At 44.8% G+C, this 26,991-nt stretch overlaps 1 protein-coding gene across 1 annotated transcript in view; it reads left to right on the forward strand.

The window, feature by feature from the left end:
* The first annotated feature begins 945 nt into the window (after positions 1–945).
* The window catches only part of SLC14A1 (solute carrier family 14 member 1 (Kidd blood group)), a 39,592-nt gene continuing 13,546 nt past the window's right edge, over positions 946–26,991 (forward strand). The window contains exons 1-5 of the mRNA XM_087715278.1: positions 946–1,028; positions 16,866–17,010; positions 21,048–21,237; positions 22,938–23,066; positions 23,818–24,010. Of these exons, the coding sequence (XP_087571404.1) occupies positions 16,881–17,010; positions 21,048–21,237; positions 22,938–23,066; positions 23,818–24,010 (642 nt within the window). The 5' untranslated portion in view covers positions 946–1,028; positions 16,866–16,880. The remainder of the gene's footprint in view (positions 1,029–16,865; positions 17,011–21,047; positions 21,238–22,937; positions 23,067–23,817; positions 24,011–26,991) is intronic.

Raw genomic sequence — 26,991 nt, forward strand, 5'->3', positions numbered from 1 at the left:
TATCATCTACTGTATCATCTATCATCTATCATCTATCATCTATCGATCATCTATCGATCATCGATCATCAAACATTGAACATCTATCATCTATCTTCTATCATCTCTGTCGGTCTCTCGTCTATCTATCTATTTATCTATCTATCTATCATCATCTATCATCTCTCTCTCTTTCTCCATCTCTTTCTCTCTCTCTTCTGTCTCTCTCTCTCTCTCTGTGTCTCATCTATCAGTCTGTCTATCTGTCTACATATCATATGTTTATCATCTCGTGGTGGTGAGCCCTGGTGCCCTGGGCCCCAATGCAGTATTGCAAGCAAATTCTGCCCACAGCCAGGAGTTCAATCCTGGCTCAAGGTTGACTCGGCCTTCCATCCATCCCAGGTCAGTAAAATGAGGGCCCAGGCAATTCATTGATTCTGTAAACCACTCAGAGAGGGCAGTAAAGCACTGTGAAGCTGCATATAAGTCTAAGTTGCTATTTATATCCCTCTTGAACTGCCACGGAAAAGAGCGCTTACAAATGCAACAAACGGCCCATCTGGGGGGGGGTGTGCTCGGATCTCTCGTCCATCTGTGCAAGGGCATTGCTAATCAGCACCATCTCCTTTCAGGCATTTCTTTTTTCTATAGGCTTGATCTGATCCCCAGTTAATCAATTTTGAGTCCTGGAACTTTCAACAAATAAGACTTGCAAAAGCCGTTGGAGAATGGCCAGGCCCCCACCCGTTGGTGTTGGTGTTTTGCAGGGGAGGCAAAGTGCAGGAAGGGAGGGGGGGTGAGGTGAGAAAGAGGTGAGTAGGGTTTTTGCAGGCATAGCTTGGTTAAAAAGCCCACATCAGGCAAAATTTCCACACTGCATGTGAGAAGGAGGAGGAGGGGAGGGGGAGGAGGAGGAGGAGGACTTCCCTACTCAGGGATTTTGTGCAGAGTATATAAAGTGAAACAGTGCTCTTTTGCTATCACTGTCCCTGCACACCCTCCTTAGGCAATAAACTTGGCAGAGGCATCCAAAGTTTCGCAACCCAGGTAAGAAGATGTTCACTCTTACTTTAATGCAGCTTGAGGTTTAAATTCTGCAGCTGCCCTTGAAGTCCCAGCTGCTTTGAGCTAACAGTTTCTTTACCTCCACTCCCTCACACTTACTAGAAAATTGCAAAAAAAAATATCAATAAATTTAAAAGCAGAGAAACAAAATGGGATTTGGGAAAGGGTGCTTGGTACCAGAATCTGGAGAGAGGACTCCATCATGGTTTGGCATTTTTGTGGGTTTCTTCGTTTTGGTTGTTGGATTCAAGGGGGACTGCTGGGTGTTGTTCTGCCTATCTAAATTTTTTTGGTGGGGGCTCCATTCATGGGACCAGAACAGGCAACTGGTACAAAGTGATAAGAGTCAGGAGAAGCTGCCGAAAACTGAAATGTTTACAGCTTTGTCAAATTCGTGTTTCGTCCTCAGCCGAGGGCATTGAAAGAATGGTGGAGTTTATAAAGAGGAGGGGAAGCGCTCTCTCAAGAGGTTAAATGGAGACCCTCTTTGGGTTAAAATCAGGGATATATTGTAAGTGAAGGATCCGGGCTAATGTGTAATTATTATCCCATGATTTCTGTTGTGTTGGGGCGCTTTTGAAATCATGCATGCACCTGCAGCCACCCTGAGGTTTTATTACAGATGAAAAGAGTTGGAAGGGACCTTGTAGGTCATCTAGTCCAACCGTCCACCCGAGCAGGAGACCCTACACCTTTTCTGACAAGTGGCAGTTCAATCTCGCCTTGAAAGCCTCCAGTGATGAAGCTCCCACAACTTCTGAAGGCAACTTCTGTTCCACCAGGTTGATTGTTCTCATTGTCAGAAAGTTCCTCCTTATTTCTAGGTTGAATCTCTCCTTGGTCAGTTTCCATCCATTATTCTTTGTTTAGCCTCCAGGTGCCTTAGAAAATAGCTTGATTCCCCTCCTCTCTGTGGCAGCCCCTCAAATATTGGAAGACTGCTATCATGTCTCCCCTGGTCCTTCTCATCACTAGACTAGCCATGCCCAGTTCCTGTAACTTAAGTATTTGTTCAATGGGATGAAAATGTAGTCCTGTTGTGCCTCTTAAGGGATGCGTTGCTGAGGAGAAGTGCTCCGTGTGTACGAAAGGAATACAGGACAACCTAATAAAGAGCTGCTTGTGAGAAAATTAGCATTTCTGAGGCGTAAATGGCTGCAGATAAACACTAAGGAGCTTGTCCATGGCAACTGTGCCCAATTCAGACTCTTCATTAAACCAAACATTTTGCAAGGAAGTCGAATTGTATCCTCCAATTTTCTGAAGTGGAATTAGATCATAAGGGGTGCCATTTTCTTTAAAGACAGGCCAACACAAGGGGGGAATGCAACTAATAGCTTTAGATAAATGTTTTTCAACCTTGCTGACTTTAAGACGGGTGGACTTCAACTCCCAGAATTCCCCAGCCAAATGGCTGGGGAATTCTGGGAGTTGAAGTCCACCCGTCTTAAAGTCAGCAAGATTGAAAACCACTGATATATTAGGTTACCTAGCAGGAGGCATCAACTATGGATACAGATACAGAAACAGATTAACAGAGTTGGAAGGGACCTTGTAGGTCATCTAGTCCAACCCCACCCACCCCCGCCCAAGTAGACCCGACATCATTTTTGACAGATGGCAGTCCAGTCTCTTCTTGAAAGCTTCCAGTGATGAAGCTCCCACCACTTCTGACAGGCAAGCTGTTCTGAGCATAAAGTTCTACAGGTACTTCTTGACTTACAACTACGTATTTGTTTAGTGACTATACAAAGCTACAACAGCACTGGAAAAAGAGACATATGACCAGTTTTCACTCTTATGACTCTCGCCGCATTCCCGTGGTCATGTATGACAATTGCACTGCCCTGGGATCATGTGATCCACTCTTCGTAACCTTCCCAGCTGGCTCCCAAACTTGAGAGGGGAAGCCAGATTCGCTTAAGGACTGCCTGTTTCATTTAACAACTAGAGCGATTCACTTAACAACTGGGGCAAAAAGTCATAAAATGGTGCACAACACATTTAACTTCCAGGATTTGCATGGAAATTTGGGTTGATATAGTGCCTGCATATAGTACCAATGTAGTAACTGTATATAGTGCAGTAATGTTTAATGAATAAAGTATCATCATCATCATCATCATCTCAATCCTATATCAACCATTAACACCAGTCAATGGTATTTGTGATAACATTTTTGAACGTTCAATTGACTGAATTTCATGTTTAATGAATTAATAATAATAATAATAATAATAATAATAAGGATAAGGATAAGGATAAGGATAAGGATAAGGATGATGATGATGATGATGATGATGATGATGATGATGATGATGATGATGATAATAATAATAATAATAATAATGCCAAATGCAGACTTTGCAAAGAAGCTGATGAAACTGTTGATCACATACTCAGCTGCTGTAAAAAAATCGCGCAGACTGATTATAAATTGCGGCACAATTCAGTAGCACAAATGATCCATTGGAACTTGTGCAAAAATTATAATATTAAAACAGCAACAAACTGGTGGGAACATCAGCCTGAAAAAGTCACCGAAAATCAGATGGTCAAGATCTTGTGGGATTTCCATATACAAATGGACAAAATACTGGCGCATAATACACCAGACATCACACTGGTTGAGAAAAACAAGGTTACAATCATAGACATTGCAATACCAGGTGATAGCAGGGTCGCTGAGAAGGAACATGAAAAAATCGCAAGATACCAGGACTTAAAAATCGAAATTCAACGACTATGGCACAAACCAGCAGTGATAATTCCAGTGGTAATTGGCCCACTGGGTGCTATTCCAAAAGCACTGGAATTACATTTAAAACAGTTAAAAATTGACAAAATCACCATCAGTCAAATGCAAAAAGCCGCACTGCTTGGATCTGCACGCATATTACGAAAATACGTTACGACGTCCTAGGCCCCTGGGTGGGGCCCGACTAGTAACCAATGCCAAATCCGGCGAAACAACTGGCCACTGTGATACAATTGTATAATAATAATAATTGGAGCCCCCTTGGAGCAATACCTAAAGGGCTACCTCGCTATTTGGAAATTCTAAATTTATTGGACTTGAACATTTTGATTCCACAAAAAACCAACCTACTTGGAACAGCTTATATCCTCCGATGTTACCTTAACAGTTTCTGGGTCCTCGGTTAGGACTCGAGCTGTTGAGCTACCAACCAGCCCCAAAGGCTGTGAATCTCACCAAAGATTAAACAACAACAACAACAACAACAACAATAGTAATAATAATAATAGTACACGGCTATGGATGAAACATGTAACAGTGATACCCATTGCCATTTGGCACTTGGCACCATGTCCAAGAATTTTACAAGATACATCAACAAATTGCAGCTTCCTACAATAACACCAGCGGAACTGCAAAAAACTGCACTACTCAGAACATCTTATATTTTAAGAAGCTCCTTGGTTGATACCTGGGACGCTGGCAGCAACCCGTATCAACCATTAGCACCAGTCAATGGTATTTGTGATGCATTTTTGCATGTTCAGTTAAAAAAGAGATAATAATAATATGATGATGATGATGATGATGATGATGATGATGATGATGATGAAAATAAAGAAAAATAATAAAGTAAGGTGTTCCTTTTATCACTTTCCTAATTCTTACCAAGCAGCTTTTTTTAAAGGCATGTACTGTATAAGCCAAGAACTGTATGTCTATATCTTGTAGCAGGGAGTTCCATCTGAGTTTATTTATTTATTTACTTATTAAATGTCTACGCCGCCCAACTCATTGTGGAGCGTTCACAGTTCAGTCTGTGCTGCACATACCAACATTCCAGCTATTAAATCAGTTACTTGGCAAAGAGAGAGAGAAGGTTTGCAGGATTGCGACATGGCTAATCTTGTTACTAAATTAATCCATTTCCTGGATTGACATAGTATATTGGACCATAAATCATCAAACGGACTGAGTTTGCATAAAGCGTTAAGCCACCCAAATGCTAACTAAACATAACCATTTTATCATCTAGCATAACAAGAAAAAAGTTAACATACTTCTAGGCTGATAAACAGAGGGATAGAATCAAGATCACATGAAGTGTTAATACCACTTTATAATGCCGTGGTAAGGCCACACTTAGAATACTGCATCCAGTTTTGGTCGCCACGATGTAGAAAAGATGTGGAGACTCTAGAAAGAGTGCAGAGAAGAGCAACAAAGATGATTAGGGGACTGGAGACTAAAACATATGAAGAACGGTTGCAGGAACTGGGTATGTCTAGTTTAATGAAAAGAAGAACCAGGGGAGACATGATAGCAGTCGTCCAATATCTCAGAGGCTGCCACAAAGAAGAGGGAGACAAGCTATTCTCCAAAGCACCTGAGGGTAGGACAAGAAGCAATGGGTGGAAACTAATCTAGAACAGAAGCAACTTAGAACTAAGGAGAAAGGTTTTAAGATGTTAGATAACCATTTGTCTGAAATTTTGTAGGATTTCCTGCCTAAGCAGGGGGTTGGACTAGAAGACCTCCAAGGTCCCTTCCCACTCTCTTGTTCTATTCTATAATGCTGTTGGGTTTCTAGCAGAGTTTATGAACCAATGTGCTAACAGAACCATAGAGTTTTGCAAGAGAAAACATGACAGGCAAAGGAGAACTCTATGGCAAGGGATTGGTGTGCAACAGCTTCCCCTCCAACAACTGGTAGGGGTCGGGGTGGGTTCCTGTACTGGTTGGTACTGGTTCACTTTACACGCGCCGAGCCTTGCTCGCACATGTGCAGTTGACTTTAAATTGTTCTGCGCATGCGCAGAAACATGCTGGCAATGGCAGAAGAGACCGGGGAACCAGTTCAGGGGCGTGGCCATCCTGGGCCGCTGCCAGTTCTGCGACCCAGGCCAAATCACCACTACCAGTTCAGCCGAACCAGGCCGAACCGGAACCAACCCACCTCTGGTAGGCGTGCAAAGTGAGGAAAGTAATAAGGCCCTCAACAATCTGGGTTCTCATTTTACCCACCTTGGAAGGATGGAAGGCTGAATCAAGCTCGAGCCTGCTGAGATTCAAACTGCCAAATTGCAGGCAGCTGGCAGTCAGCAGAAGAAAGAATGAAAGAAAGAAAGAAAGAAAGAAAGAAAGAAAGAAAGAAAGAAAGAAAGAAAGAAGGAAGGAAGGAAGGAAGGAAGGAAGGAAGAAAGAAAGAAAGAAAGAAAGAAAGAAAGAAAGAAAGAAAGAAAGAAAGAAAGAAAGAGGCAGATTGTCCACAGGTTCCTTTAGAGAAGGATTTTGTTTCATAATGACTCTTCCAGGAAGGAAGGAAGGAAGGAAGGAAGGAAGGAAGGAAGGAAGGAAGGAAGGAAGGAAGGAAGGAAGGAAGGAAAGAAAAAGAAAAGAAAAGAAAAGATCTCAGGGCCAGAAATGAGATGAAGACCTGACTGAAAGCAGAACAATTGCAGTAATAATTCTTCTGATGAAAAAATGGAGTTGTACAGAGAGCAACTTTGCTGCACGAAAAAAGTTTGAAAAAACAGGAGCATAAATAACTAAAACCAATTGAAATAAAATGTGGCCACGCAGTTTCAGAAATTGGGAAGAATGCTGGTGCCCTTGCTTTAAAATCCACCTCCATCCAGGAAATAAGGGAGGATGATTTTAAACGGGGAGGGGGGGGCTGATTTCTAGGAAACATTGGGGGAAACTGAGACCGAGAGGGAAAATTTAAAAAAACACAAGTTCATGCCTTGTGTTAGAATGATGTTGCAAACTTTGGAATCCACAGAATGTTTTGCACCTAAACACAATAAATCAGGGACGGCAGCAAAAATTGGGAGGTCCGGCTTAAAACTACAGCAATGCAAAAAATAGAGAGAATAACAGCCAGAAGACATTCTCTATCTACAATATTTTAAGGAGGGTCAGCCAGAGGCTGCATCTAACACAGGGAAATGGAGAGGGCCATTAGCGTTATTCTTTATTGATGTATTAATATCCCATCTTGATTATTTCGATCAGTGTTTTTCAACCTTTTTTGTGCAAAGGCACACTTTTTTCATGAAAAAAATCACGAGGCACACCATCATTAGAAAATGTTTAAAAAATTTAACTCTGTACCTATATTGACTATATATAAAGTAATTCTCTTGAAGGCTGTATGCCTGTGTACTGCCCCACTTCGGTGCTCGGAACACCGAAGGAGACGCGCCGCTGGTAACACTTACCAAGTTGACAGCGCGCGTTCTCCTCGCTGCTCCGGTCCTCCGCGATTGTTGCTATGGGCGCACGCATGGGACGTCAGTGACGTCCCTGCGTGCGCTACCTCCCGGCGGTCCCCGCGTTTTTAAAGTAAACGCGGGGCCGCAGGGGCTTAATAGAGGCATCCCTGTGTCCCGAAAACAACTTTCGGGACACAGAGATGTCCCGAGGCAAAAACACCCAGCAGGTGTTTTTCCCACGGCACACCTTACACTATGTCACGGCACACTAGTGTGCCGTGGCACAGTGGTTGAAAAACACTGATTTCGATAACTCAAGGCAGAGGACCTACCGAATATTCCTTTCTCCTCCTATTTTCCCCACAATAAATTTGAGAGGTGAATTGGGCTGAGAAAGAAGGACTGATCCAAAGTTGCCTTCAGGGGTGGGATTGAAAGAAATTAGCAACCCGTTCACTTCTGTGTTGCTGGGGCAGCCATGACTATGGTGGGCATAGCCCACTCAGCCTCCTGTCCCACGGTGGGAGGGGGGTGTTTTCACCCTCCCCAGGCCCTGGAGACTTTCCTCGAGCCTCCGGGAAGGCGAAAATGGGAGCATGGAGCATCCATGGGAGCATCTACGTGGAGACTCCTGGGAGGGGAGGGGCCAGTCAGTCCTTGCAACTACCAGTTCGGCAAACCAGATGTAAAATTAGCATCCGGTTCATCCGAACCAATCCAAACCGGCTGAATTCCACCCCTGATTACCTTGTTGACTTTTGTCCCTAAGGAGCTAGCTTTCATGCCTTAGGAAGGACTAGAATTCACTGTCTCCGGGTGACTGGCCCAAAATAACTCGGCTGGCTTTCATGCCAAAAGTGGAACTAGAAGTCACACTGTCTCCTTGGTGACTGGCCCTAGCCAGCTTTTTTGCCTAATGTAGGACTAGAATTCCCTGTCTACTGGTGATTGGCCCAAAGTCACCCAGCCAGCTTTCATGGTTTAGGTAGGACTAGAATTCACTGTCTCCTGGTGAATGGCCCAGAATCACCCGGCTGGCTTTCATGCCTATAGTGAGACTAGAACTCACTGTCTCCTGGTTTCTAGCCTAATGGCTTAACCTAGAAAATGAATGTTTCTTTACTGACACCGTAGTAAAATGACAGCAATTAATTCTCTAAGGGAGGGTTTCAACCTTTGTAACTTTTAAGATGTGTGGACTTCAACTCACAGAATTCCTCAGCTGGTGTAAGGGACTATATTGTTCATCAAAAATTCAACAGAACCGATAAGCTACCTGGCTGTTAGAAATTGCAGTGTTAATGGTGCTTCTAAAAGCACCATTAACTAAACAGCACTAAAAGTAGTAAGTAGTAAGAAAGTTCCTGCTTTCTTCTCTGAGATAATAGCAATAGCACTTGGACTGAAATACCGCTTCATAGTGCCTTTACAGCTCTCTGTAAGCGGTTTACAGAGTCAGCCTTTTGCCCCCAACAATCTGGATCCTCATTTTACCCACCTCAAAAGGATGGAAGGCTGAGTCCAACCTTGAGCCGGTGAGATTTGAACTGCCAAACTGCAACTAGCAGTCAGCTGAAGTGGCCTGCAATGCTGCCCTGTAACCACTGCACCACCTTGGCTCTTATATTCATAATATGAATACAAAGAGAATTCCATTTCATAGATGTCTCTTCACCTTCCACCCCTCCACCGATTTATGAATTATCTCTCTTATCCAAAATTGGCTCTGTAAACTAGCAAAGTTTGCTTCATAAATTAGCAAATAAACTAGTCAAGTTCATGATCTGCGCATATTATCTAACATCCATGGTATTCCAAATATGCGTATGTCATTGTGCCTGGCACACATCAAGGTATTTGTCGAAATGTATAATTATAAAATTATAATCCAGGGTCTGCTATTCTATGCGTGCAATCTTTCTAAGGGGAAACAAGAGCATTTCCTATCTTGAATAAAACATGTAATTTTTACATCTTCGAATCGATACACAAAGGGGGGTTTTTCATTGCTGTTTTTCTTAATCTTGTAATTCAAATGGCCACTTAAAAAATATGCACAGATTCGAAACAGGGACGTGCAGAAGGGCATTGTTTGGAGACAAAACTGTTGATAAAAAAAAAAATCTGCAGGTTTGACAAGATTTCAAACAAAACTCTAAACTGGGCTTATTTGAAGAAACAGCATAAAAATTGTTTGTACAAACTTTTACGATAAACTCTGTTCCAAAGATTCAAGCTTGACAGGTTCATAAAAAATAAGAAATCACATCAGCGTATTCAGGAATCCGAATTCCACGGATGCTTTGAGTACGGGCAATTTTTGGAACGGCAGCAGAATAATAAAATTCCGTGGAGAGGCCTGCATTTTCAGCCTGCTAGAGGCCTCTCAAGAAATATGTGTAATGAAAGAAGGGATAGGATCAGCAACAAATGAGGGGTGAATGGATTGTGAACACAAAAATGAGTGTGCCGTATAGTGGTGGGATTCAAATAATTTACCAACCAGTTCTCTGCCCTAATAACCAGCTGGGTAGGCATGGCTCGGTGGTCATGTGATCATGTGGGCATGGCCAAGTCAATGTCACTCAGGCTGATGGGCACTTCGCCTTAGTTGTTACGACGGTAATAAGGTTAACTGGAGAGGCAGTTTCTGTAAGCAGGGCAATAAAGATTAGGCTAGAAACAACACCAGAATGTTTCCTTCCTGCCTTCCTTACAGGATTAGCCCTGGAAAGTGGGGAAAAACAAAAGATTTCTTCCCAAAACCGGTTTTCCGAACTGCTTAGAAAGTTACCAACCGGTTCTCCCGAATAGATGCGAACTGGCTGAATCCCACCACTGGCGCCGTATGAAAGAGGTAAATTGACGTGGTTTGGTCATGTGGCGCGAATAAAAGACGACAAGCTCACAAAATGAAAATATGAGGTAAAATGGATGACTCAAGGAGAAAAGCAGAACTTCATAGTTGGATGGATATGATCAGAAATGGTATTCAGCCGGTTCAGGCTGATTCACCCAAGCCAGCAGCAGAAATTGTACCCACCCTGGCTCTATGCCAGTGTTTCTCAACCTTGGCAACTTGAAGATGTCCGGACTTCAACTCCCAGAATTCCCCAGCCAGCATTCGCTGGCTGGGGAATTCTGGGAGTTGAAGTCCGGACATCTTCAAGTTGCCAAGGTTGAGAAACACTGCTCTATGCCATCCTATTTAGACACATTTTTGAGGCTGGGCACATGCGTGGAAGGCATGTGCGGGCAAAAGCACATGTGTGAAGCGAGCGCTTGATGACTCAGTGGTAACGAAATGTGAAACCCACCAGTGGATAGGATGAATTCCTCAAAAATAAGTCATAAGTCCTTCACATGACCCACAGTTGAGCTCAAAATCTCTCTGGTTGAGTGAAGCATTTGTTAAGTGAGTTTTGTCCCATTTCACGACCTTTTTTGCCACGGCTGTTAAGCGAATCACTGCAGTTGTTAAGTTAGTCACAACGGCTGAAAAGTGAATCCGGCTTCCCCCATCGAATTTGCTTGTCAGAAGTCACAAAAGGGGATCACATGACACTGCAACCGTCATAAGTATGAGCCAGTTGCCAAGCATCTGAATTTTGATCACGTGACCATGAGGGATGCTGCAACGGCCGTGAGTGTGAAAAACGGTCAGAGGTTACTTTTTTCAGTGCTGTTGTAACTTCGAATGGTCACTAAATGAACTGTTGTAAGCAGGGGTGGTATCAACTTTCTTTCCCTACTGGTTCACAAATGTGAGCGTGTGTATGTCCGTGCGTGTGCTCGGCCTTCCATGCATGCACTTTGGCTTGAAAGCGTGCCTAAATGGGACGGCATAGAGCCGAGGCGGGTGGGCCGGCCTACCTACGATTTCCACTACCGGTTCCAATGCACCGGTCTGAACCGGCTGAATATCACTTCTGGTTGCAAGTCAAGGAGTAGCTGTATAAAAAGAACAAAAAGGCAAGGGATAGATGAGATGGATGCAAGGTTGGTTTCAAGGATAGAAAGGTAAGTGGACAACCATTTAAATAGGAGCCAGCTGTGTGCAGCAGCTGCCAAAAAAGCCAGCACAGTTCTAGGCTGCATAAACAGAGGGATAGAATCAAGATCACGTGAAGTGTTAATGCCACTTTATAATGCCTTGGTAAGGCCACACTTGGAATACGGCATTCAGTTTTGGCCGCCACGATGTAGAGAAGATGTGGAGACTCTAGAAAGAGTGCAGAGAAGAGCAACAAAGATGATTAGGGGACTGGAGGCTAAAACATATGAAGAACAGTTGCAGGAACTGGGTATGTCTAGTTTAATGAAAAGAAGGACCAGGGGAGACATGATAGCAGTGTTGCAATATCTCAGGGGCTGCCACAAAGAAGAGGGAGTCAAGCTATTCTCCAAAGCACCTGAGGGCAGAACAAGAAGCAATGGGTGGAAACTAATCAAGGAAAGAAGCAGCTTAGAATTGAGGAGAAACTTCCTGACAGTTAGAACAATTAATCAGTGGAACAGAAGTTGCCTCCAGAAGTTGTGAATGCCCCAACACTGGAAGTCTTTAAGAAGATGTTGGATAGTCTGGAATAGTATAGGGTTTCCTGCCTAGGCAGGGTGTTGGACTAGAAGACCTCCAAGGTCCCTTCCAACTCTGCTATTGTATAAAGTGATATTTTATATGGAGAACTACAGTGGCTGGTCCTGGTTTAAACATGTTTTAGCTATATTTCAGCTCCTGTCATTCCCATTACGTAGATCGGCCATAAAATCTTAGAACTTAGAATAACTTTGTTGTCCCTTCGAATGTACACTAATCAACATGCATTAAAATGAAATTTCGTTGCATACAGCTCTGAAAGGGTCACCACCTCCAATACACTGCATAACCATGACAAAATAAATACATAAATAAATGCAAAATTATGCAGATACCCACATATGTTATATGACACAGAGAAACAACACAGTCTAATTTGGATGTATACATGTACAGGGTGATGCAATGGCTCAGTGGCTAAGATGCTGAGCTTGTGAATCAGTAAGTTCATCAGTTCAGCGGTTTGAATCCCTAGTTCCGCATAATGGAGTGATCTCTCGTTACTTGTCCCAGCTTCTGCCAACTAGCAGTTCGAAAGCATGTGAAAAAATGCAAGTAGAAAAATAGGGACCACCTTTGGTGGGAAGGCAACAGCGTTCCGTGCGCCTTTGGTATTTAGTCATGCCGGCCACATGACCACGGAGACGTCTTCAGACAGCGCTGGCTCGACGGCTTTGAAACGAAGATGAGCACCGCCCCCTAGAGTCGGGAACAACTAGCACATATGTGTGAAGGGAAGCCTTACCTTTACTTTATATACAGGGTGAGGAAAATGAATCTTGCGAGTTGTCCAGATGGACGGCATAGGGAACAAAACTGTTTCAAAATCTGGAAGTCCTGCTAGAGATACTTCGAAACAGACCATAAAATGGGTGTGTGGGGTCCCAACCAGAGATGGTATTCAGCTGGTTTAGACAGTTCACTCGAACCGGTACCAGAAATTATGGGTGGGCCTGCCCACCTGCCCTGGCTCAAGGCCTTTCTATTTAGACACATTTCTGGAGCCAGGCGCATGCACAGAGGGCCCACACGTGAGCAAATGCATGCACAGCCGGCCAGGCACATGAATGGAAGGGAGTGGGCGGGCACGCGGCAAACCAATGGTAACAAAATTTGAAATCCACCGCTGGTCCCAACTACACAAGGCTAAAACTACTTTTACTGAGATAGTCTACAATAACCAATAACATCTCGAGAAGTTGTGGGTGGTCCATCACTGGAGATTTTAAGAAGAGATTGGAAAGCCACTCGCCTCAAAATGGTATTTGGTCACCTGCTTGAACAGGTGGTTGGACTAGAAGACCTCCAAGATCCCTTCCCACTCTGCTATTCTGTTACTCTGATTGTATTGTAGCTCCTTGCCCTTATTCGATTGTTGGTGTTCTCTTCAAGTCATTTTTGGCTCCCAGCAAGCAACTATATTTTCCTCAAGTACACTTCCTTATACTGCTGTGAATTAGGAAGGGGTTTGACTGAGCTGCTTCTGAATATTATCTGGACCTGCTATACTTAAAATAAATTTCAGCCCCTTTTGTAAATATTGATAAATATATCTTTATCAAGATAATTTCCCTTCATTTCTACTTCACTCGGAGCTGTTGATCTGGTTTTCTTTCTTGCTGCAGATTCCCAACTTAGGACCTCTCTTATCCTTAAATGGGTCTGGAAATGGGTCCCAGTATCTTTTCTTAATTTTAATAATAGAATAATAGAGTTGGAAGGGACCTTGGAGGTCCTCTAGTCCAACCTCCTCCTACTCAAGCAGGAAAACTTGTACCACCCCAGACAAATGGTTGTCCAATCTCTTCTTTAAAACCTCTAGAGCAGTGTTTCTCAACCTTGGCGACTTTAAGTCCTGTGGACTTCAACTCCCAGAATCCCCCAGCCAGCATAGCTGGCTGGGGAATTCTAGGAGTTGAAGTCCACAGGACTTAAAGTCACCAAGGTTGAGAAACACTGCTCTAGAGTCTTCTGGAGGCAACTTGTTCCACCGATTGATTGTTCTCACTGTCAGGAAATTTCTCCTTAGTTCTAGGTTGGTTCTCTTGAATTTAATGGAAGGGTGAGCAGCTGAAGATCATGATGATAAAAACAATTTCATTGTATACATGATGATGTGCAATGACCATAAAGGCTATACTACTATAAAAATGAAAAATAAGGCGATGGCCTGGGTAGACACGTAGAGAGACACTTTAGCAGGTGTGTTAGTCAATAAATGCACGACAACCACTTCCCAGCTTCGAGAATTTTATTCACCTTTGCCTCGCTCGGCTTTCATCCGGCTCTAAAGTCTAACTTGAAAGATATGAAAACTGTTTTGGTATGTCGTGCCCAAAGTCAGGATGAGAAAGCTCCTTGAGGGTTGACTGACATGCCTCCAAGAGTTGAGCTGTTTTTCCCAACCTGGTCATAAAACGAAATAAAATCATTAGGAGCATTTGATCCAGAGTCTATAAAATCATAAACTCAGGGCAGAGAGTCTGTCCTTGACTTCCTTCTCTCTGCCCTTTAGCATACGTGCCACGATAGCAAAGATGGATGGAAATCCCTTCAGCCCTTCCTCTCTCCTAGTCCCAGTTCAGCTATCACCAGAGGGATGCAGGTCTTATGACTCTGGATGTAAGCACCAGCAATGCTCAGCAGGTGCCCAAGACTCTTGTCAAAGTATGCCATTGTTGAAGAGGCTGGAAGCCCAGGTAGGCATCCATCCACACTTTGTCTTCAATGCTCAGGTTGATTGCGTGGATCTAACACAGTTAGATCACAAGATACAGACGAATATTGACAGACTTGAACATGGGGCGATATCTAACAAAATGAAATTCAATGGTGAAAAGAGTAAGGTTCTACATTTAGGGAAGAAAACCAAGATGCACAGGTACAGTGTATGTAGTCAATAGTAGTAACTGTGAGAGGGATCTTGGAGTCTTAGTGGACAACCATTTAAATAGGAGCCAGCCGTGTGCAGCAGCTGCCAAAAAAGCCAACACAGTTCTAGGCTACATAAACAGAGGGAGAGAATCAAGATCACGTGAAGTGTTAATACAACTTTATAATGCCTTGGTAAGGCCACATTTGGCAAGGGTAGGACAAGAAGCAATGGGTGGAAACTAATCAAGAAGAGAAGCAACTTAGAACTTTGATAAAGTAGCCCATAACCTATTACTAGATAAAGTAGAAAAGTGTGGGTTAGACAGAATCACCACCAGATGGATTCGTAACTGGCTGACCAACCGCACTCAACGTGTAGTCCTCAATGGAACTGCATCTACATGGAGGGAAGTATGCAGTGGGGTACCCCAAGCCTCTGTTTTAGCTCCAGTACTCTTCACATCTTCATTAATGATTTAGATGAGGGGATAAATGGGCAACTCATCAGATTTGCAGATGATACCAAGATGGCAGGAATAGCCAACACTCCAGAAGATAGGTTTAAGATACAGAAAGATTTTGACCAACTTGAACATTGGGCACTATCTAACAAAATGAAATTCAATGGTGAAAAAAGTAAGGTTCTACATTTAGGCAAGAAAAACGAAATGCACAGGTACAGTATATGTGGTACCTTGCTCAATAGTAGTAACTGTGAGAGGGATCTTGGAGTCCTACAACCATTTAAATATGAGCGAGCAGTGGGCAGCAGCTTCCCCAAAAGCCAACACAGTTCTAGGCTGCGTAAACAGAGGGACAGAATCAAGATCACGTGAAGTGTTAATACCACTTTATAAGGCCTTGGTAAAGCCACACTTGGAATACTGCATCCAGTTTTGGTCGCCACAATATAAAAAAGATGTTGAGATGCTAGAAAGAGCGCAAAGAAGACCAACAAAGATGATTAGGGGACTGGAGACTAAAACATATGAAGAACAGTTGCAGGAACTGGGCATGGCTAGTCTTATGAAAAAAAGGACTAGAGGAGACATGATAGCACTGTTCCAATATCTCAGGAGGTGCCACAAAGAAGTAGGAGTCAAGCTATTCTCCAAAGCAGCTGAGGGCAGGACAAGAAGCAGTGGGTGGAAACTAATCAAGGAGTGAAGCAACTTAGAACTAAGGAGAAATTTCCTGGCAGAACAATTAATCAGTGGAACAACTTCCCTCCAGAAGTTGTGAATGCTCCAACACTGGAAGTTTTTAAGATGTTGGGTAACCATTTGTCTGAAAGTGATGTTGGTTTTCCTGCCTAAGCAGGGTGTTGGACTAGAAGACCTCCAAGGTCCCTTCCAAGTCTTATTCTATTCTATTCAGTGTTCCTCAACCTTGGCAATATGAAGATGCATGAACCCCAACTTCCAGAATTTGGGAAGTTGAAGCCCACACATTGTCATGGCTACAGCTCATCTACCCAAGCTTCATGAGCTCATGACTAAGCTTCTTTGCTAGGTGACTGAGTGGGATGGTTGACACATATCTTCAAATTGCTGAGGTTAAGAAATACTAATCTAATGTAGGGGAGGGGGGGTCTCCAAATTTGGCCACTTTAAGATTTATGGACCGCAACATCCAGAATTCCCCAGCCAGCATGGCTGGCTGAGGAATTCTGGGAATTGAAGTCTTAAAGTGGCCAAGTAAGAAGACTGCAGTTGTAAAGACTTCTGAAGATGTTAGTGTGGTTTTTCTCAAACTTGGAATTATAGCAAAGGTGGGTTCCTACCGGTTCGCACCAGTTCGGTAGAACCGGTTCGTCAAATCTACCGAACCGGTTAGAAGAGGTTCCACCAGTGGACCCGGAAAGCAGGCCACCCCTACAGAAGAGGTTCCAACATTTTTTTGAAACCCACCACTGAATTATAGGTGATGTGGACGTCAACCTCCAGAATCCCCTAGTCGGTATGGAAATCTTACAGAAGGCAGAAACACCGTCGTATACTATTCTTGAAAATATCTAACACTTGCAGATTCCATAGTTGTTTTGCTCTGAGTTGCTTCTCACACTCCCATGGAAAGCCAGTACTCATTGTTGGCCAAAAGGAAGTTAACGAGAACACAATCAGTCAGATGCTTTGATGCTTTTGTTCGTGCAGGATCCAAAATTCACAATGGAGATCGACGCCGCTGGTGAAAAATGTGACAAAACGCAAAAGACAACAGGCGAATGTTGCCAGAAAATGTTGAGAGCCCTGAGCTGTGTCGGAGGAGATATGAAGGTGTTTGGAGAGTGGCTAAAAGGTAGGCCTCGTTTCTGCTACCTCTATAAGGCCCGATGGAAGCACAGGTGTAGGTGCGAGGTTATTGAATGCCTTGGTTATCATCATTCCAGAGCAAATGTTTCTCCACCTCAGCAAGTTTAAGCCCTCTGGACTTCAACTCCCAGAGTTATCAAGAGAGCATGCGGGCAAGTTTAAGAGGTGTGGACTTCAACTCCCAGAATTCCCCAGCCAGCCCAAATCTGGGAGTTGACATGCACACATCTTAGAGATGCTAAGGTAGAGAAACACTGTACAAAAGATTTCCTGAAAAACTGGTTCCTTCTTTCCTTCCTTCCTTTTTCACTTTTCCTCCTCCTTTCCTTTTTCCTTTTGTTTCCTTCCTCTTTCTTTCCTTCTTTTTTTCCTTTCTTCCTTTTCTTCCTACCTTCCTTTTTTCCTTTCTTTCCTTTCTTTCCTCCTTCTTTCCTTCCTTTTCCTTCCTTCTGTCCCTTCCTTCTTCTTTCTTCTTTTTTCCTTTTCCTCCTTTTTTCCTTTCCTTTTCCTCTCCTTTCTTTTTTCCTTCCTTTTTCCCTTCTTTTTGTTTCCTTCCTTTCCTCCCTTCCTTCTTCCTTTCTTCCATTTCTTTTCTTCCTTCCTTCCTTTCTTTACTTTCATTTTCCTTTCTTTCCTCCTTCCTTCTTTCATTCTTTCTTTTTTCCATCCTTTCCTGTCTTTTCCTTTTTTCCTTCCTTTTTCTTTCTTCTTTTTCCCTTTTTATTCTTTCCTTTCTTCTTTCCTTTTTCTTTCTTTCCTTTCTCTGTTTCCTTTCTTTCCTCCTGTCCTCCTTCCTTTCTTCCATTTCTTTTCTTTCTCCCTTCCTTCCTTTTTTCCTTTCTTTCCTTTCATTTTCCTTTCTTTCCTCTTTCCTTCCCTCCTTCTTTTTTCTATCCTTTCCTGCCTTTTCCATCCTTCCTTCCTTTTTTCTTTTCTCCCTTCCTTCCTTTTTTCCTTTCTTTCCTTTCACTCTATCCTTTCTTTCCTCCTTCATTTCTTCTTTCCTTTCCTCAGTCCTTCCCTCCCTCTCTCTCTCTCCCTACTCCCCCCTCTCTCCCCACCAGCCAAAGCTGTCATTGCTCATCCTTCAATAAGCTTTAGGCTCACCCTTATTTTACATAATAAGCACATCACAAGTTATTTATTCTCAGTCTCCCTCTCTCAGCCATCTCTTTCCCCCTCCAAAGCCCCATCCCACATCATGCATTCCCCTTGCCTGCCTGCCACTCTGATGTTAAATTATACACTCGGAGGGGTGTGCCACAATCCCAACACAAGCTGGCCTAGAGATGTTCAGGCCATCTGCCAACTTCCATGCGAGCAACATAAATTAGCTGTTTTGTATCTTCTGCATGCACTGAGCCTCTCAATCAACTTCCCAATTGCGTGATGTTTTTGCAGAGAATAATAAATGTGTGTCATATTTTACAGCGTTATTGGCAGTAGGAGCCACACCAGATGTTGCCAGAGATATACACATTTGGCAACCGTCCCAGTTCATAAACTTCCGAACAACAGAAACAAAACCCTGTTGTGGAATTGTGGAAGGCAGGGCAAGTTACTGCTGTCTGTATTTTGACATTGCATCCTCATTGGCGGCGTTTACACAATCTGCTCATACATCAAACCATTTTAACAGAATAACAGAGTTGGAAGGGACCTTGGAGGTCTTCTGGTCCAACCCCCTACTCAAGCAGGAGACCATATCGTTCCAGACAAATGCCTGTCCAATCTCTTCTTAAAAACTTCCAGTGTTGGAGCATTCACAACTTCTGGAGACAAGCAGTTCCGCTGATTAATTGTTCTAACTGTTAGGAAGTTTCTCCTTAGTTCTACGTTGCTTCTCTCTTTGTTTCCATTCATTGGTTTTTCTCCTGCCTTCTGGTGCTTTGATAAAAAAATGTTGACCCTTTCTTTGTGGAAGCCCCTCAACTATTGGAAGACTGCCGTCATGGCACCCCTAACTCTTCTTTTCATTAAACTAGATAAATGTTCTAAAGAAGCACCGTATTTTGAATCATAAACTAGCCAAATATTCCCAGTTTCCAAAGCTGAAATGAACTGGTCAATATATTGGGCAGTCCGACATTCGAAATGAGATCGTCATATTTGTACAAGCACTTTAACCAGGTTTAACAGATTAACAGAGTTGGAAGGGACTTTATAGGTCATCTAGTCCAACCCCCCACTCAAGCAGGAGACCCTATACCATTTCTGACAAATAGCAATCCAATCTCTTCTTGAAAGTCTCAAGGGATGAAGCCTCCACAACTTCCGAAGGCAACTTCTGCTCCATGGGTTGATTGTTCTCACTGTCCGAAAATCTCTCCTTATTTCTAGGTTGAATCTCTCCTTGGTCAGTTTCCATCCATTATTCCTTGTCTGGCCTTCAGGTGCTTTGGATAATAGTTTGACCCTCCTCTGCTCTGTGGCAGCCCCTCAAATATTGGAAGGCTGCTATCATGTCTGTGTGTTATTGCTGCTATTTTTTTCCCCAAAGGAAGCATTTTATTACCATATAGTATCCTTGCCCTTTATGGCGATTATCACTTTTATAAGCCATCCAGGCAGAGATTTCTGAACCCTGGGCTACGAGTAAGCAACTGAAATTGCACTTTGTATGAATTGCTAAATGTTTATTTTGCCTAGCACAAAAACAAACACACCACTTGTTGTGCTGTCTCATAGTTTCCAGGTCAAAGATAACTCAGTAGAAAAGAAAGTATAATAAAAAGAAAATGAATCAGAGCTTCCATGCCCTATACAGGTAGACCTTTGACCATTATCTCAGGGTTTCCCAAACCTTAGCATCTTTGAAGGACTTCGACTCCCAGAATTTCCCCAGTCAGCTGTCAGGCCTGGAAGCCATCTTTTGCATTGGGCCGGCCACATTTCATGCTGTGGGGAAATGGGAGGGGGGATTATATGGGAGATAGCAATAGCAATAGCAGTTAGACTTATATACCGCTTCATAGGGCTTTCACTGTCTCCTTGGTGACTGGCCCTAGCCAGTTCTAGGACTAGAATTCTAGGACTAGAATTCCCTGTCTACTGGTGATTGGCCCAGAGTCACCCAGCCAGCTTTCATGGCTTAGGTAGGACTAGAATTCACTGTCTCCTGGTGAATGGCCCAGAATCACCCGGCTGGCTTTCATGCCTATAGTGAGACTAGAACTCACTGTCTCCTGGTTTCTAGCCTAGTGACTTAACCTAGAAAACGAATGTTTCTTTACGGACACCATAGTAAAATGACAGCAATCAATTGTCTAAGGGAGGGTTGCTCAACCTTTGTAACTTTTAAGATGTGTGGACTTCAACTCACAGAATTCCTCAGCTGGTCTAAGGAACTATATTGTTCATCAAAAATTCAACAGAACCGATAAGCTACCTGGCTGTTAGAAATTGCAGTATTAATGGTGCTACTAAAAGCACCATTAACTAAACAGCACTAAAAGTAGTAAGTAGTAAGAAAGTTCCTGCTTTCTTCTCTGAGATAATAGCAATAGCACTTGGACTTAAATACCGCTTCATAGTGCCTTTACAGCTCTCTGTAAGCGGTTTACAGAGTCAGCCTTTTGCCCCCAACAATCTGGATCCTCATTTTACCCACCTCAAAAGGATGGAAGGCTGAGTCAACCTTGAGCCGGTGAGATTAGAACCGCTGAACTGCAGATAACAGTCAGCTGAAGTGGCCTGCAGTACTGCACCCTAACCACTGCGCCACCTCGGCTCTTATATATAGTCTAAATAACATTCCTCTTAAGACAGTCAAGGACATTTTACCCTGCAGTTGTGATGGTGTAACTCAGTAAGGGTATCCTATTTTCTTCACCACCGGTTTGGTGGCAGGAGTTACCCTCCCTCCTTTGCTCTTCCTCCCTCCCTCCATCCCTCCCTCCCTCCCTCCCTCCATCAAGGTCATCTCTATATTCCTTTCCACAGGAACATCTATCCTATATATGACTCACATTGTACCATCATATCACATCCCATCATACATTGTCAAATGCTTTTCTCTTTCAGATAAGCCTGTGGCCCTCCAATTTGTTGATTGGCTTCTGCGGGGTGTTTCTCAAGTGATGTTTGTCAACAATCCACTCAGTGGCCTCATCCTGCTTATTGGATTCCTGGTGCAGAGTCGTTGGCTGACACTCATGTGTTGCACTGGAGTGATCGTCTCAACTTTAACTGCAGTTATTCTAAGCCAAGAGAGGTAGGCTGTCCTCTAATTTTCTCCTCCTCAGGAAGAAGAGAAGGAGAGAAGAAAGGAGGGAAGGAAGGAGGGAATGTAGGAGGGAAGGAAGGGGGGAAGGAAGGAGGGAAGGAAGGAGGGAATGTAGGAGAGAAGGAAGGGGGGAAGGAAGGAGAGAAGAAAGGAGGGAAGGAAGGAGGGAATGTAGGAGAGAAGGAAGGGGGGAAGGAAGGAGGGAAGGAAGGAGGGAAGGAGAGAAGGAGGGAAGGGGAAGGAGGGAGGGAAGGAAGGAAGGGGAGTAGGAGAGAAGAAACGAGGGAAGGAAAGAGGGAGGGAGGGAAGAAGAAGTAGGACCGTTGTAAGATAAGATGGATCTATGGGATGTTATAAATACATATTATTAATAACAGTTATGAAAAAAAAATTCTCCTCCTCTTCCAATGCTCAGATGAAATTAGCCACTGGATTTCTCCGACATTTCTCCTAACTTAGAACTGTGTTGCTGCGGTCTGACTTAGGAATTGCAAACAAAATTATACGTAGTCATGTTTTACCTGTCAACGACGTTTTTTTGTTTTAATCGCAATAACACATGCAGAAACAACCATTTTAAACTCAATGTAAATCGTTCTAAACTTGACTGTAAAAAATATGATTCCTGTAATAGAGTTGTCAAAGTTTGGAATGTTCTACCTGATTCAGTTGTTTCAGCCACAAATTTTCACAGTTTCAGTCACAAGTTGGCTTCCATGGATCTTACTTCATACTTAAGTGGTCAGTAGAGGGGGCGTGCATAAGTGCAATTACGTGCCTATCGTCCCTGCCACTCTGTTTTTATTCTTGTTCTCATTTTTGTTTGACAAATTCTAATAAATAAATAAACCAGTAGCAACATTCATGCAACCAAATCAAATCTAATATTTTTATTATGATCTTTGACCAGACTTTCCAATATAAGGTTACATTAAAAAGGGAGTCAGCTAAGCTCAAATATAGTTATCAAACTAGGAAAAATACTGTGATGTATCCACTTCTTTTTTAAGCCATTAAGACGACCATTTTTAATTTTAGACAGAGAGATTTACTGAAATTTTTGGATGCCTGGAGGACATAACATGTATTTATTTGCTCAATTTCTACAGGCACCCACAAAATTGGTGTTCATTTTTTAAAAAATTGCTTGACTTTGAAGATATGCACATTCCAAATGGTAGATCTGCATGAGTTTAGGTGATGTTCAAGAATGTCCACCTTGGTGTGTCTGCATCCTACCGTATTTTTCAGAGTATAAGATGGACCTTTTCCCCAAAAAAAGAGGGTGAAAATCTGGGTGCATCTTATGCACTGAATACAGCATTTTTGGCCTATCAAAACCTGCCCCCTCCTTTGCAAAAATGGACGTGCATAGGCTTTGGGAGGCTTGTAGAGTGCTCTTGGGGGCTGGGGAGGGCAAAAACAAGCAAAAAATGCCCCATTTTTGCTCATTTTTGACTCCCCCAGCCCCCAGGAGCATTCTACAAGCCTCCCAAAGCCTATGCATGCAAATTTTCTTTTGCAAAAAAACGATGTGGGCTCAGGGTTTTGGGAGGCCTGCAGAGCGCAAAAACTTTTTTTTTATTTACCTCTTCAAAATCATCATCCGTCTTATACTCCGGTGCGTCTTATAGTCCGGAAAATACGGTACATTTGCAAAGTAACTTCTCTCCATGCTTGCTACCTAGATCGGCAATTGCTGCCGGACTTCATGGCTACAACGGTGTCCTGGTAGGGATGTTGATGGCTGTTTTCTCAGACAAGGGGGAATATTACTGGTGGCTCCTACTTCCTGTTGTTCTCATGTCCATGACCTGGTGAGTCTATATATCCTCATCTTCATTTAATGACCCCATAATCCCTTGCAGGATGGAGTCTGGGCATCTGAATGGAGCTGAGTGTTTACTGGCCAGATGCCCTTCCTGTTGCCAATGCAGAGTTATATTCAGAGATATATTCTCATCGTGCTCAGAGAGACAAATATCTGCCTCTACCTAGGATTGAACTCCTGATTGTGAGGCAAGAGCTCCACCTCTAGGCCGCCACACCACTCAGTGTGTGTGTGTGTGTCAGTGGTGTCAGTGGTGGGTTCTGGGCGGTACGGCCCAGTACGGGGCATACCAGTGGCAGCTGGGAACAGTGGCCACCGTACCAGAATGGTGTTTCAGTGGGACCATCTGCCCGCCCACATTCCTTACCTATTTTTTAGGGAAACGGGCCAATTGCACACATACGCACAGCATACGACACCTGTGCGACCTCATCAAGCAGTTGGGGCATCGCAGGGCGGTCGTGTGCGCAGTGTGGGTGGCCGAGGTGGGCGTCCGGCCCCGTCGCAGCGTACTGGTTGCAACGGGATCTGGAACTCACCACTAGTGTGTGTCTGTGTGTCTGTGTGTCTGTGTGTCTCTCTCTGTGTGTGTGTGTGTGTGTGTGTGTAAGTAAATGAGAAATGAGAGATCTGGTAATATTTCTATCCTTTGTCCTGATTTTAAAAATGATATTGGCAAAGACTATAACAAAAATGACTGCACTCTTTCTCCAATCATTCCTATTCTTCTTTTTCAGCCCCATCTTTACCAGCGCTTTAGCTTCGCTCTTCAGCAAATGGGACCTTCCGGTTTTCACGCTGCCTTTCAACTTGGCTCTGAGTCTGTTTCTTGGGGCCACCGGCCATTATAATTCTTTCTTCCCTACCACGCTGATCGAACCAACCGCCTCTTTGCCCAACAACTCTTGGTCCGGTGCTCAAGTGTCTATGGTAAGATGATACCCACCATATACCCCTTGCTCTGTGTGTGTCCTTTGGTGGGTGTGTGTGTGTGTGCAGGGGGAGGAGGAACCACTAAAGGAAGAAGCTTCACATAAGTGTGAATACCGCAAGGGCGTTGACCTGGATCGTTTGCAGTGGCGAGTTGCTCTCACCTTCACTGCTTGTGGTCCATTCGTGTATGAGCCTGACATGCGCTGTGCACGCATGCGCACTCCATCGCCCCTGCGACACCCAGCTGCTTGTCGCAATTGGCCCGGTTGCCTTAAAAACAGGTATGGAACGCGGGTGGGCAGGTGGGCCAAATGAGCCACCGTACGGTGACTGCTGCTCCCAAATACTACCGGTATGGGTGTACCGGGTGGGTGTACCAGCCGGAACCCACCACTGATGGCTTGGTTTCTGCTATGCATCTCTTACTAGCAATCTGTGAAATGCTGGCATTGTATAGAATGCCTAGGACAGGGGTGCCAAACTCAGTGTCAGCGTTCCAAGTATCATGCAGAATTAAATCAGAGTCCAAGGCAAAACTATCCTTAAAGTTCCAATTTAATAAGACAGACATTTTTTTTTTTTTTTAGAATTTTATTAGTATTTGTAGGCCGCCCTTTTCCCTGAGGGGACTCAGGGCGGCTCACACAAAACTGGGAAGGGGGAATACAGACATTAAGACAGAAACATGTAATAAAATAGCAAGCAACATACATTCATCATTCGGGAGGGGTAACTATCCTATCCCCAGGCCTGACGGGCGAGCCAGTTCTTCAAGGCTATGCGGAAGGCTTGGATGGTGGAGAGGGTACGAATCTCCACGGGGAGCTCGTTCCAAAGGGTCGGGGCTACTGCTGAGAAGGCCCTCCTCCTTGTAGTTGCCAGCCGACACTGGCTGGCCGATGGGATACGGAGGAGGCCTAATCTATGGGATCTTATCGGTCGCAGGGATGTAATTGGCAGAAGGCGGTCTCTCAAGTATCCAGATCCACCGCCATGTAGGGCTTTATGGGTGATTAATAGCACCTTGAAGCGCATCCGGAGATCAACAGGTAGCCAGCGCAGCTCGCGGAGGATAGGTGTTATGCGGGTGAATCGGGGTGCACCCGCAATCACTCGCGCGGCTGCATTCTGCACTAGCTGAAGTCGCCGGATGCTCCTCAAGGGCAGCCCCATGTAGAGCACATTGCAGTATTCCAGCCTAGAGGTCACAAGGGCCCGAGTGACTGTTGTGAGAGCCTCCCGATTCAGGTAGGGTCGCAACTGGCGCACCAGGCGAACCTGGGCGAATGCCCCCCTGGTCACAGCCGTTAAGTGGTGGTCAAATGACAGCTGTGGATCCAGGAGGACTCCCAAGTTGCGAACCCTCTCTGAGGGGTATAAAATTTGACCCCCCAGCCTGAGTGGTGGAATAGTAGCCAAATCTTTGGGAGGAAAACACAACAGCCACTCGGTCTTTTCTGGGTTGAGCACAAGCTCGTTAGCCCTCATCCAGTCCATAACGGCCTCAAGGCCCCGGCTCATCACGTCTACCGCTTCATTGAGTTGGCACGGGGCGGACAGATACAATTGAGTATCGTCCGCATATTGATGGTATCTAATCCCGTGCCTGCGGATGATCTCTCCCAGCGGTTTCATGTAGATGTTGAATAGTAGGGGGGATAAGACCGAGCCCTGAGGCACCCCATAATTTAGGGGCCTAGGGGACGATCTCTGCCCCCCCACTAACACCGACTGTGACCTGTCCGAGAGGTAGGAGGAGAACCACCGTAACACGGTGCCTCCCACTCCCACCTCCCGCAGTCGTCGCAGAAGGATACCATGGTCGATGGTATCGAAAGCCGCTGAGAGGTCAAGGAGGACCAGGATGGAGGAACGTCCTTCATCTCTGGCTCTCCAGAGATCATCCATCAATGCGACCAAAGCGGTTTCTGTGCTGTAACCGGGCCTGAAGCCTGACTGGAAGGGGTCTAGGTAGTTTGCTTCTTCCAAGGACCGTTGGAGCTGGAAGGCCACCACCTTCTCAACAACCTTCCCCAGAAAGGGAAGGTTGGAGACTGGACGATAGCTATTAAGAACAGCTGGATCCAAGGATGGTTTCTTCAGGAGGGGTCTCACCACCGCCGCTTTCAGTGTGGCGGGGAAGTTCCCCTCCTGAAGGGAGGCGGTTACAACCGCCTGGATCCAGCCTCGTGTCACCTCACTGCAGTTAGTAACCAGCCATGAGGGACACGGATCCAGGACGCAGGTGGAGGTACTTACAGCTCTCATGGCCTTGTCCACATCCCCGGGGGTAACGTCCTGAAACTCAACCCAGAGCTGTTCTACTTGGTCCCCCTGCGCCTCGGCTGGAACTGCGGGGGTGGAGTCCAAGTCCGACCGAAACCGAGCAATTTTGTCCGCTAAGAATTGGGCATACTCTTCAGCTCTGCCCTGCAAGGGTTCCCCCGCCTCTCTTTTGTTCAACAGGGAGCGGGTTATCCTAAACAGGGCGGCTGGACGGGACTCAGCGGATGCTACCAGGGTGGCTATGTGCGATCTTTTTGCTGCCCTAAGTGCCCTGGTGTATTCCCTGGTGCAGGTGGTTACCATTGCCCGGTTCAATTCGGACTTATCGGACCTCCAACGGTGCTCTAGGCATCTCCTCCGGCGCTTCATCTCCCGGAGTTCCTCGGTGAACCAAGGGGGTCTCCGGGATCCGCCGCCTCGGAGGAGCCGCAGTGGCGCAATCCGGTCGAGGGCCTCCGACGCTGCCGAGTGCCACGCAGCAGCCAGAGTCTCCACCGGACTGTGGGCGAAAGTGTCAGGAATAACCCCAAGCTCTGTCTGGAACCTTGACGGCTCCATAAGACGCCTGGGGCGGAACCACCTGGTCGGTTCCTCCTCCCTACAGTGGGGGTTTGGCCTCCGGAAGTCGAGCCTCAGTAGGCAATGGTCTGACCACGACAGGGGTATGATGTCTTCTTCTTCTTCTTCTTCCA

This window comes from Thamnophis sirtalis, unplaced genomic scaffold (assembly GCF_051295495.1).
Source record: "Thamnophis sirtalis isolate CommonGarterSnake01/CBP01778 unplaced genomic scaffold, rThaSir2_p1.2 scaffold_5, whole genome shotgun sequence".
Lineage (NCBI taxonomy): Eukaryota > Metazoa > Chordata > Lepidosauria > Squamata > Natricidae > Thamnophis > Thamnophis sirtalis.